Genomic DNA, 13408 nt, shown 5'->3' with positions numbered 1-13408 from the left:
GCGGTTATCAATCGCGCCTCCTACCTCTGTTACCCGGGTCCAAACCTGGCCTCGGGTCGTATGTGGACTGAGTTTCAATCGATCCCAATCTGACTCCGAAAGTTTTTCTCCGGGTACTCCGATTTTCCTCCTCATCAAAATCGACCTTCAGTCAATTACATCCGGCTGAGGGCGGATATCCTCGATAGGGATAACCTCTGGTATCCTTCCCTTTCATTGAATTAAATGAATAAAGTTGGTATTATTATTCCATGCCCTTGGTTGATCTGAAGACAAGACAATAGCGGAGTTGAGCTTTCCGCAATAAAAAAAAAGGCAACTATATCCGTCAATAGGACGTTTCCAACCAACCTCTAGAGACACCAATAACAATAGTGAAATGTACGAATTCTGGTGGGCGAACAAAAGAAGCTAATGAGAGATCTTTAGTTTCGTCCACCAACATGGCGGCGATGACGTCACGGGAAAGCCTCCTATTAAGAGCAATTGTCACCAACGATCAAACAACTGGTAGGGTATTGAGAGTTGCTATGTGGTTGGTTTATTCAGATATCATGTTATGCTCGAGAAATGTGCAAACTTCGAGGACACTGAACTTGGATGCGCAGAAATTTTTGAATGAATATGAATAATCTTGAATGAATTCGCGAGTGGTTAAAGTTTTTGAAGGTCGAATGAATTTAAATCTGGAATATACTAAGATGTGACCTTCACTACATAAACAAAAAAGTCTTGTATGAGTATGAATGAATATAAAAATCGTGAAACGATATAACATCTTGAATGTATATTTGAATGTTGATCATGAATAAAAATAACATCGTGAATCGTGAATATAAATATAGATTTTGAATGTGGATTGATTTAATTACACCTGAATTAGTGAATCTTGGATGTGAATGAAAAACTTTATTCAATATGAATCGATACTAACTACTTGAATTTTGCACTATTTAAGGTGGCTCAAACCGGTTTCCACACTTGAAAGAAACGTTCTCATATAGAAAGATTGACACTACAACATTTTATCACTTAACAGCAATGTTATGGTACCATGTCAAACACCCATTATTGCTGAAAGAGATTTGGTCATTTTTGTGGTGTAAAACGTTACCGTGGCAACAGGAAAGCCCTGCAAAAACACCCCGTATTTTGGTTTTGGTTGCTCATATCTCAAAAACGAACTCGGTGACGTCCATTTTTTTATTTCTGAAATGTAATCGACATACCAGAATGAAACTTTCTGCAAAGTTGAAAAAAATTCTGTGGAGCAGATTCAGAGCCACCTTGAATAATTGAAAATTTAAGATAGCTCTGAATCTACTCCACAGAATTCTTTTAAACCTGCTGATTACTTTTGTGCGATAAAAAATTGGGGTCATCGAGTTCGTTTTTCAGATATGAGCAACTAAAGCTAAAATACAGGGTGTTTTTGCAAGGCTTTCTTATTACCATGGTAACTTGTTATGTCACAAAAATGACTGCATCTTGTTAAGCAATAATCGATGTTTTACATGGTACCGTAACATTGCTGTTACGTGATAAAGTATTGTAGTGTCAATCCTTCTAAAACAAGGTCTCCCTAAAAGTGATGAAACTGTTTTGAGCCACCTTAAGTAAGAGATAAATTCCGAGAACGGAGGTATTAATCCATATATACATGTGTACGGATTAATTTAATACTGACGTTTGAGGTATTTATCTGACTTATTTCATGACATCATTAATGAGGGATCATTACATAAACCCCGACTACAAGACGAAAAAAGCTGGCCAAGTAGTATTATCAAGAGAATCATGAAATGCCTTTCGGCTCCAGAACGTAATGTAGCTTTTGTATTATTGATTGGCGAGATTGTGCGTTTTCCACGATTTCTGCGATTTATTGTGACTTAACCAACTTATTTAAATAACACAAGTTTGTTTGTTTGTGCATTGTGTAATGTTCTCAAGGGACGCATAGGAGTGGTTTGTACAGCGTTGTAGTCCATTAGGGTAAAACGAGCAACGAGAAGCTCGAGAGAAACGGCAAGAAGATTTTGGGAAACAGCAAGAAGGTCATTGCATCCAACCTACTCAGCGGAGCCGAATTTCAGATAAGTTTTTGGTAAACGTGTTAACGTACAGCAATGTCAAGAATGCGAAGACGCTTTGTCGATTCCAAACGGATTATGTATGTGCATGGGCATTGCTAAACTACGAATCTGCGAAACACCAAAACAGCGAAACGAAACACTAAAACACCATGTATGACCCCACCATACACTGAATACTAACCGACAAAGGTTGGATTTGAGACTAAATATTGTTTTAGGCCTGGCCTAAAACGTTATTGCTCCTAATTCATTGAAATTAAGATTAGGATTCAAATTAAGACTGAGATTAGGAGCTTTAACTTTTTAGGCGTAATTAGGCCTAAATCGATGTTTCATCTCAAATCCAATATGTATGGTAGCTTATGGTCGGGTCATACATGGTGTTTTGGTGCTTAATTTTGTTGTTTCTTTGTTTCGCTGTTTCTTTGTTTAGTAATGTCCAGATTATGTAAACAGAAGAAAAAGAGGGTTGCACAGCGACAAATTTTGGAACTGAATGGCCGAAAGTCATTTCATGTTGATTGTTTTTTATCTTTAATCTTAGGTTTTCGATATGAATGCTTGTAGAAACAGAAGATGGCTTAGTAATGTTCGGCAAACCAAACATGTAATACGCCTTTTGGGCTGTTATATTTCTCATTGATATGTTTTGCATTGTTGGAAATTAATGTATTCGTCCAAACAGAGTTATGCATGGATTAACTATGGTCCAAAGAAAGGACTGATTTGATTTTGTCAGGAAGAGAATGAATTAGTTGGAAAATTTCATATTAATGAGGGATTTAAACACTCCCTCGTTTCAGAGCTTTATCTGCATAAGTCCCTGAAACGAGGGATTTATACAGATAAATCCCTCATTTACAATCAAATTCAATTCATTAGCCCCGCTCTTTCCCTCTACATTATTAAGCCCTCTCCGGACTATCAGTTTGTTAATATTCAATAGGGTAGTTAGTTAAATAAAGGTTGCTGAATAACAAAAGAAAATGTGTCAATCGTGAAATAAGCGTTAATATTAATCTACTTGAAGATATATCATGCTCGTTAATTATAAAGCCAAGTATTTTTGCGATTACTCAAACGAGGATGAATGTAAATATTATATCTAATGTTGAGCTGCCTAATTACAGTATCTTCCAAACTGATTCTCTAACTTCTGCAGGACGGGCAGCTCTCTATACAAGTACATTTCTAAATTCAATCATAATGTCTGATATAATTTTGGATATACCCCTTGCAGAATCTGTCTGGGTTGAAATATCTCCCAGTAATAATGGGAAGTCCATATTAGTAGGCTGTATCTATAAGCATCCAGGGGTGAGCATTGACGATTTTAAAGATACGTTTGATGAGTTAATTAAGCAGCTCAAATTTAATAAGTATCATTTGTATCTTGTTGGGAATATGAATATAAACTTCTTAAAGTGTAATAGCCATCCAACTACAGAGGCTTCTCTCGACATGCTATATTTAAATAATTTATTACCTGTTAATATAACAAAACCAATGCGTCTGACCCATCACTCAACTACACTAATTGATCATATTTACACTAACAACACCAGTAAAATTGTCTCTGAAATAGTAACTGGCTGATATTCCAGTTAAGAAACATAATCCGGTTAGATATTACAGGGATTATAGTAAGTTTATTCAAGATTCCTATTTGCAGGATATCAATACAGTTAACTGGAATGCTATCTACAGTGAATGGAATAATGATTTGCATGAAATAACAGCCAAAACAATTGATCTGCTTAAATCAATCGCCAATAAACACTTACCTATGAGGCAAATGGCCCAAAGAAAGCAAAAATTATTCCGTACGCCCTGGAAAATTTAATGCCATATTTTAATAAATCCATCAAAACTAGACACAGTATATATAAAATTCACTTTCTTCTAATAATCCAAGTAAGATGGCTAGATATAAAAAAATATATGCAAATACGTTAAATTGGCTTTAAAATACATGCAAAGAAAACTACTTCTCTCAAAATTTTGACCTGTACAAAAATAACCTGAAAGGAGCTTGGAAATTAATTGGGACATTGGTTAACTGTAACTCAAAGAGTCAGATTCCCAGGTCAAAGATTGTGCATAACAACAGGGTCTACACTAATGGGGTTGAAATCGATTCAGAAGATCAGTTTAATAGAGACTTTGTTAATGTCGGTCCAAATCTGGCCAAAGACATCACGAATTGCGAAGGGACCGCTCACAATTTAAAAATCAACTCCATCTGATAGTTTTGTTATGTGTTATGTTGCGGAATTCCAGGTCTGCTCACTATTTAAGTGCTTAAAGGATCGTAAATCATCCTTAGGTATTCCTAATAAAATGATTCAACTTGCTACTGAGCTATTGTCAGTACCCATAACACATATGTATAATCAATCTATTAAAACTGGTATTGTGCAGGGAACAACAGATAACGTGAATACAATATAAAACGTTCTCTGGCTAAAAATTTTGAAAAGGAATATAAGTTTTCGGCTGTCCATCTACAGCCTTCCACGGATAAAACATTGAATGTAAATTAGTGAAATATATACAGAAAAGGCGAGATAAAAGTAATAAAAAGAACAGAGTAAAAGTATGAAAAAAGGTGGCTATTATATAAAAAGAATGCTATACTGATTAGGAATCGGCTTAGAGATAAATTATTGTCAGCGTGCTTGGTAGCAGAGATGTGCCAAACCTCTAGAGTTTTCTAATACGGAAAGAGCCTTTGTCGATAACTCGAGAATGATTGAAATCAATGCGATGACCGACAGACCACGCATGTTTCGCAATGTTTGACCCATTAGCAAATGTTGTTACATTCCTAACGTGTTCTTTCTTGCGGGTTTCAAAGCAACGGCCAGTTTCAACTATGTAACACCAATCACAATCGGCACAGGGTATTTTATAAACCACGTTGGGTCGGTGTTCAATAGGTGGTCTGAATTTAGGATAAAGGAATTCTTGTTGCAAAGTCTTGATGGGCTTATTTACAACTCGAATATCATGCCTTCGAAGAATTCTAGTACAAACATTCCCATATCTTTAAGCACTTGAGAGGTTTTGAAAATTGCCGCTCCCGGTGTTCAGAAGACTGTTTTAAAATCCTCGACTCTGCTTCCACACGTTTCCAATTGAAAATTAAAGAAGCCATGCATATCCTTTGGGAGCAGCCGTCTTTAAATTCCCATTAATTTATCCCTTTCATACTAATTAGTTTCTTTTCTTAGCTTAAATAGTCTGTTTTTTTCTGTTTTGTTTCGTGGTTGTTCTGTTCTCGCCTTAATCCTTAATTATTCATGTTATATCTCACTTTGTTACACTATTTATTGCTCAACTTTAGTTTTTTTTCTTATTGTACACTAACGATGGATGATGTTTCATCCGAAACATGTCTTGCTTAAAGATGAATTTTAAAAACATCGTATGGATCATCAAAGCGATATCTTACTTCGTGCTGCTACGAAGTTTCGGTATTATTATTATTATTATTATTATGATTATTATTATTATTACTATTATTATGATTATCATTATTATTATTATTGTTATTATTATTATTATTATTATTATTATTATTATTATTATTATTATTATTATTTTATACTTTTTTTTTCTGGACCTCGCACTAGAGCTTGTTCTGGTGTGTTCCAGTACTCCTGGTGAAGTTTGTAAATAAATATAATCAAATAAATAAAAAAAGCTTTGCGTTGCCGTTGTTGTTGTTGTTTTAACATTTATTGTCTAAACTAACATTTTAAAACCTCGGACAGCATTTGATATAGTTTTTTTAGCAGTTGAACAACGAGATCATGTCGTTCATACGGAAGCTTTGGGAGCATATGTAGCGAACTAAGCAGATCATTTAGAAGATTTTGGTAATTTCCCAATATATTCTCATTTTAATCAGTGGCTCCTGTAGTTTACGTGTCCCCACAAAACCAGACGGTCGTTGAAGGAGAAACATCCAACATTAGCTGCAAGGCGAGTGGTGTACCACAACCAAAACTATCGTGGAAATTTGAAAATGGAGAGCTTCCTACGGATGCTGTCATTACAAATACTTCAAACCAGTCACTTCTTCTGTTACCAAAGACTGCAAAGAGTATGGAGGGATGGTACCAGTGTATAGCCAAAAACGAGGCTGGTGAAGAATGTTCCAATTCTACTCTTCATGTATTAGGTTTGCTTTTTTTGTGCTATGATTTTTGTTTACAATTTAGAGCACGTGTCACGTGATTTTGAAAACAAAAAGGTTTGAATTGAATAAAGGGGTAGTTTCTAAAGAAACTGTGATGCTGCGTCGGTGGGGAAGTAGTATACAAAAATTTGGTTTTATCAACGGAGTTGATAATGTAAATTGGCCACCGTGCAGAGATTCTAAAAGCTGACGTTTCGAGCGTTAGCCCTTCGTCAGAGCGCTGACGAAGGGCTAACGCTAACGCTCGAAACGTCAGCTTTTAGAATCTCTGTACGGTGGCCAATTTACATTATCAACTCCGTTGATAAAACCTAATTTTTGAATTGAATAGATTTACTTCCAAATAAAATCAAGAGAGTATGAATCATACTCTCTTGATAAAATAGATTACAGTTCAAAAGGCAGCCAGGTGGATTTCCCGCTACTCCGGCTTAAAAGGAATGCAGCTTATAGAAATTAGGATTTACGACAAGACTTTTTGCAATCCTACCCAGTGCCTTCTCCAGGGGTGATCTATACCTGTTAGGTGAATCCTTTTATACGCGCCCTAGTTAGCACACATTAAACACAAACTTGGTGAAAAGATTGCGGGCTTTTGAAATGTGGTGTTGGAGAAGAATGATCAACATTAGCTGGACAAAGAAGCTTGCCAATGTGGTCAGCATTTTAGATAACATAGGGTGAAGTAGAGCCAAGAAATCGTAATTTTCCGACCATCGACATGACGTCATCATCGTGTTTCCGGAAAAAAAATAATATGGCGACACAAGCCAGAGAGAGGTTGTACTTCATGGGATGCTAGAAACTGCAAACCCAGTGTAATTTACTGACAATTGTTCCTCTTTGTTCGCAAGCATGGATTGCCAAGCAGTTTATTCCATCAAAAGGCAAATGGAAGCGCGTGCAAAGATTTAAATCTTCACGACGTCGTTGACCTTTCTCACCCGATGTTTTGTCGTTTCGCTTGAGTAGAGAACACTACATAACATAGGGTGAGGATGAGGTTGGCAAAGTATATATTGGTGTATGTTAACCGTTGCATAATTTTGAGAATTGTAATTTATTACACCAACAAGGCAAATGGAAACTCGTGCAAGGATTAAAGCTTCATAAATCTTCACGATGACGTCGGGCCTAGAGGCCTCCTCACCCGATGACTTGTCTTCTTGCTTAAGTAGAGGACACTACGTAACATAGGGTGAGGGTGAGGTTTTAAAAGTATGTAATGGTGTATGCTATCCGTTCCATAGCTTTCAGAATTGTAATTTATTCCACAAAAAGGAAAATGGAAATGCGCTCACAAATTTAAATACGAGAACACTGCCGGATCGAAGAAGTAGAAATTAATATTGTAATATGTTAGTCGTCTTATTGCCTTGACTCTCAAATAAAATGGGCTTAAAACGAATCTTGGTTGAAAAGTATACGTATCATTAATCTGTTTACCATCAAACAACTTGGTGAGCGAAATGGTCTCGGGTTTCGTAGTTAAATCTCAACTTCCTTCTCCCGCTGACCTGCATGTGCTTGCGTGAAATCTCGCGGGAAAACCAATTTGTCGCTTGCTGCATTCGTCAGCAATGGAAGAGAATTTTACAACGTCTGCTGTGTGTGAAGAATACCCAGAAAGAATCAACTATGTTTCTTCGCTCAATCAGGCCGAGAAGTTAATTTCAAATTTTGAAAAGAAAAACACTGAAATTTTCCTGTTACAAGGCTGATAAGAACTTTGGACATGACAGTATGCTAAAGCTTTTTTAATAGTTAATCCACAAGGCATCCTCTGTGGAGATTAGTGATATTTAACCCACTTGAAAAGCTTGATCATGAAAGAGTAATAATTATTATACTCAAATTCCCTCTTTCAATGAAAAAAGGAAGACAGACAAGTAAATAAATGATAACATTTATAAATGTAACCAACAATATCATGGGACCAGTCACAATCTAGAAGAGATGCCCAGGGTAGATGCAGGTGCAACTAGTGGAGGACCTTTGTTTTTCATGTTAGTTCAAAAGGGGGATAAATGAAAAGAGGATGGGAAAAATGTTGGTGAAAATCCCGAAGGGGGAGGGGTGACTTTGTGCAAAGCTGGCTGGGACAAGGATTATGAATAACACTTTGATTTGTCAAAAGTGCTAAACAACGCAGAACTCTAGCTATCTTTGCCATCTTTAAGCTATGGTCAATATTGTCTGATTCACTTTCATTGTGGTTGCTTTCCTCCAAAGCCATGATACGGAATGCTTTTCTATGGTAGGCAAGTTTCTGTAAGCTGTTAAGGGTTCCCTATCTAATTTACTGAGAGGGACAAAAGACCCCCAACATTCTTTGGGACCGGGGACCTAAGGATAAGATGGGGTGGTAAAGATGTCTTCTGTAAACAATTTTAGGGCCAATATTTTATACAACTATAAAAATGGAGGTCCTGCACAAAAGATGGGGACCAAAATAAAGACAATTTACCATTGATACATTAATGTCTGATCCTTAACCATGGCAAAGATTATCACAAGCAAACAAGAAATTGATAGTCGATCCTTAACCATGGCAAAGATTATCACAAGCAAACAAGAAATTGATAGTCGATCACCACATATTAGAAGTTTTAAAATAACACTTTTTATAAGTAGTTGTTGCTGATCCACAGATTATAAAAGGGGAAATCATCGACTGTATTGGGAAGAGCCCAAGGAGGTCAAGGGTAAAAAAATTGAGTTTACAGGAGTACCTTTTTACATAATGGGCTGCAAGCTCTTCGATTGCCAGCATGGGAAAGACAGAAATGCTGCTGTGAAAAGGAAACAACAACAACGAGAAGAAGTGAGTGAAACAAGAATATTGCTATTATTCATTATTTTATTTGAAATCCAATTTGATTAATTAATAATAGCTTCAATTTTTTTTAGGATGGAGATTTTGTCTTTAAAAAGAATAAATATCTAGTACAGCCGTCCAAAAAAGCAAACTGTCCAGCAAGAGTAAAACTGAGGGATGTTGTGGCATTTCCAGATTACAATGTAGATAACCATTACAATTTATTGTAAAGTTGTATGATCTTGCTAATAACAGGCACACACTACATTCCAGATTGAAGAGGATTCAAAAAATGCAAGGGCAAAGACAAGGAACAGTAAGATCTGAGAGAAGAATCTATATAGAATTTCCCTCTAGTACAGACCATGCGCATCACCTTATGAGAGAGGTAAGACAATAGACAATAGAGAGAAATAAAGATTTGAATGTAATATTAGTCCATGAAAAGATAATGCTACACCCAAAAATGAATAATTAAATAACTACACTTATACAGGGATTGACCTTTAATACATCAGAGTCTACTGTCAGTACTCGAACTGGTTAGTTTCTCAGGCAATAAGTTAAGGGTGCCTCTCATTCAATTATATGTTTAGTTACTGTCAAACTGGAGAAATGATAAAGACTTGAAATGTTCCAGACTGAATGGCCATTAACAGCAAAATTCAGGAAATGTGAGCAATGCACATTACCCCAAAGTAATCAGCAACAATCATCTCATCCAAGTGACTTTTACTTGCACCATAATAAATTCTATACATATTTTCTAGTTTTCATGGTTTTCCGGATTTCACATCAATATATTGCATTCATTGTTTTGGGTTTAACATGTGCTTAAACATTTTGCAGGGAAGTGGCCTTTCCCAACCTGTGGATAGCAGGATAATAAAAAAAATTGATGAGCTAGTCCATGAAGGCGTGAAAAACACTCATGAGATGCGGAGGCACATAAAAAGCTATGTGGAAAATGAAATACTGTCTGAAGATGAAAGTCAATCGTCTCCCTTGAACCGTCGCTTCTTCCCAAAGCTAGCTGACTTCAGAAGTCACATGTACCGTGCTTCTGTAAAACGTCCATTCTCTAAGATAGATCAAGAAAATATTGTACAAAAAAATTTTTCAGTGGAAATCTGTGAAACAAGGAGACCTCTTCTTCTTCCGGCCATACAGTGCAGTTTCTCCCAACAAAAATGATCCACCTGAAGGCCATTCTGACACTACCCTGCTCTTTGTCCATCAAAGTTCCTGGCAGCATAGACTCCTACAAAGATATGGCAATCACATGTGTCTGCTGGATGCCACTTGTAAAACTACTCAATATGCACTACCCTTATTCTTCCTTGTGGTCCAAACGAATGTTGACTACCAAGTGGTTGGATCATTCATAACACAAAACGAAACTTCTGCATGCATAAAAGAGGCACTACAAATACTTCAGGGAGAGATGAATGGATGGAATCCCAAATACTTCATGACAGACAATTGTGAACAAGAGATTACAGCCATAGAAGAAGTATTTCCAGGTAGGCAGGGGGGGGTTAAAGGATCTTTGATGACCTTTGATGGACAGTCATTACATAAAACAATACTCATTAAGTAATCAGAAATAAGTTCTGTTAATTCTGAAAAAATCATAGCAGCAGCATAAAACTATAAGCAAAACAACAAAAAACACACAAACATATCCTTAAAAATGTTAGAGTTAACTACCAGTTCATTTTCCAAACAATTTGTTTAGTTAATTCAGATTCAATAAACATATCAAGGTAATGCTATTCTCACTTTTTTTTTTTACTGAATATCATGGAAAATAGTGTGGTTTTTTAAAAGTTATTCAATACTTGTAAATGCCTGTTGCTGACATCATATTGAGGTGACATCAATAGACCTGCTTCAAGCAAAAACTTATTTAGTGGTTGACAAGGTATGTCTGTGTGGTAGTATTCTGAACTCAATTTCAAAATAAAGGGGGGTGGGGGGGGGGGGGGGCAGAAAATGCGATGAAACCCTGTCTTCAGAAGGTCTATTGTTCTCTCAATGATCCTTAAATCTCTGATTTACGCTCCGACCATCTTAGTGTTACATTTCATTAAATACAGGGTGCAAGGTATTCCTCTGTGACTTTCACAGAGAACAAGCCTGGGAGAGATGGACAGCCAAATCAGCAAATGGTGTGAATTCACATAGAGAAGAAGTACTTGCAAAACTCCGACTTGTGGCAAGTGCCGAATCTGAGGAGCTTTACGCAAGTCAAGTGAAAGCACTGAAAGAATGCCATTTCTGGAAGGAAAACAGCCGTATGCGTGACTGGTTTGAAAATCACTGGTTAAGAGAGCACAAGGTTAGCAAAATGAAAATATACATGGCTTTCTGCTTCAGCTATCATTCATACAACATGTATGTAGGCCTTTACATTTTCCTTCATAATATTTCATCTTAGCCACATTCATACACCAGTTTGCTTTGTAGTTGAAATATAACCTATCTATCCACTTAAAAAATGGGTATGCTCTAAAAAGTGGTAACCTTAGGACCAATTACTGACAATTGGTGAGGAGGAGGTATTCCCTTATATGGGCTATATAGTTATCTGTGGCCCAAAGGGTATGGTTTTTTAGCGGTTTTGGTCTGAAATAGGGTATAGATTGTGACCATTTTGGTCTGAAATAGGGTATTGTTTGTGCATTCAAGTCTTGAATTGGGTCTGATTTTAGAGCCTATTTCTTCATCGGCAAGAAGACCATCAACAAAAGCACTTCTCAAATTATCACGCCAACCTTGTAACAGCTCAAATAGGTCTGAATGAAGTGCAGCAACCATCCAGCAACCATCCTGTCAGTGCTTCTCATGGGTGCGCAACCATTTCCCATGCAAGCATTTTTTTGCCATATTTTGACATCATCCACAATGGGGATGGGACAAATTGCCTGATGATTATGCAAACTCTCCTTTGCTCACTCTCGATGAGGCCATTATAGGACATGGAAAGCCAATCAACATTTCCAGTTCCTCCCATGAACTTGTTGACAACAATGCAAAATCATCAATGCCCAATCATGACAACTTTCATGGGGAGATTACAGCATCAACCACACATTCATATGCAAACCTCCCAAATAAAAAAGGTTGTTCTAAAGCACTGGGTAGCATTTGCAGAGAAATACTTAATGAAATTAGACAACTGACCTTTCTCATAGATGACTTGAAGGAGCTGGAATCCTTAAAAACAGAGCTGCAGGGCATATACCAGAAGCTGAAGATGATTGCCCCCTCTAATGGTGGCTTGCAAGTAGAAAGTGGAGAGCCAGAAGTAAAGAAAAGAAAGCTGAGACAAAGTGATCACCCTGGAAAGAAACTCCCTAAAATCCCTAAAACATGTCCACGAAAACACAAATTCAAAGGACGCCATGGCATTAAGGCTGCAGTGATGAGGAATGCATTCCAAGTAAATGTCCCCGTTCCCACAAGCTCAGTGCACATATCTGCCAAGACAGCACCAATAACCTTCACCACAGTGGCATCAACTACCACTACAGTGCCAGCTACCCCTGCCACTGTACATGTACCAGCAACCCCTGTCACTGTGCCAGCAACCCCTGTCAGAGTGCCATCAGTCCCAAGGACTGTACCAGGAGCCCCTAACACAATGCCAACAACCTGCACTACAATGCCAGCAACTCCCAAGACTATACCAGCAGACTTCACTACAGTGCCACTTACCCCTGCCGTAACAAAACCAACAACTGTCATAGAATCAGCAAACAATATCGCAGCATCAGCAACCCTAACCACAGCAAGGGAAAGAGCCCCTGAAGAACCAGTCACCTATGTACCTGAAACCCCAATATTCGTACCAACGACTGCGAGAACACAACCTGTCACAGTATCATCAACCTCCTTCAAAGTATCAGCAACACCTATCACAATACCAGAAACTCCCACAACAGAGCCAGCTGCAACAACAATGCATAAAAACACCACCCAGGTGACTGCAACTGACAGCAACTCACCAGTAGCTCCAACCATAGGAGTAGAAACCTCTACACAAGGACAACCTTCTGGTCATCCAGTGTGTCCCATTACTGAAGAAACAAATACCCCCACAAAGACATTACCCTATTCCAGCACACCTCCCATCCTAATTCTTGATGATGATGATGATGATGATGATGATGATGAGGATCCATGCAGTTCTGTGATATGGCTTACTATAAATGTTGCTGATAATACTGAGTTTAAACTCACTCTCTAAAAAGAAAGTAAGGATGGAATATCGACACCTAACTACTG

General features: G+C 37.5%; 2 protein-coding genes across 2 annotated transcripts in view; both read left to right on the top strand.

The window, feature by feature from the left end:
* LOC137989193 (uncharacterized) overlaps positions 1–13408 on the top strand; it is a 76468-nt gene that overhangs the window by 12250 nt on the left and 50810 nt on the right. Inside the window, exon 2 of the mRNA XM_068835043.1 lies at positions 6010–6282. Within this exon, the coding sequence (XP_068691144.1) occupies positions 6010–6282 (273 nt within the window). The remainder of the gene's footprint in view (positions 1–6009; positions 6283–13408) is intronic.
* On the top strand, positions 9044–12014 carry LOC137989188 (uncharacterized). Its single transcript, XM_068835041.1, has 4 exons — positions 9044–9124; positions 10242–10641; positions 11218–11515; positions 11927–12014. Exons 1-4 carry the CDS (start codon positions 9044–9046, stop codon positions 12012–12014), a joined length of 867 nt encoding a protein of 288 aa, XP_068691142.1.

This window comes from Montipora foliosa, unplaced genomic scaffold (genome assembly GCF_036669935.1).
Source record: "Montipora foliosa isolate CH-2021 unplaced genomic scaffold, ASM3666993v2 scaffold_446, whole genome shotgun sequence".
NCBI classification, from domain to species: domain Eukaryota; kingdom Metazoa; phylum Cnidaria; class Anthozoa; order Scleractinia; family Acroporidae; genus Montipora; species Montipora foliosa.
This window is presented reverse-complemented; position numbering and strand designations above follow the sequence as displayed.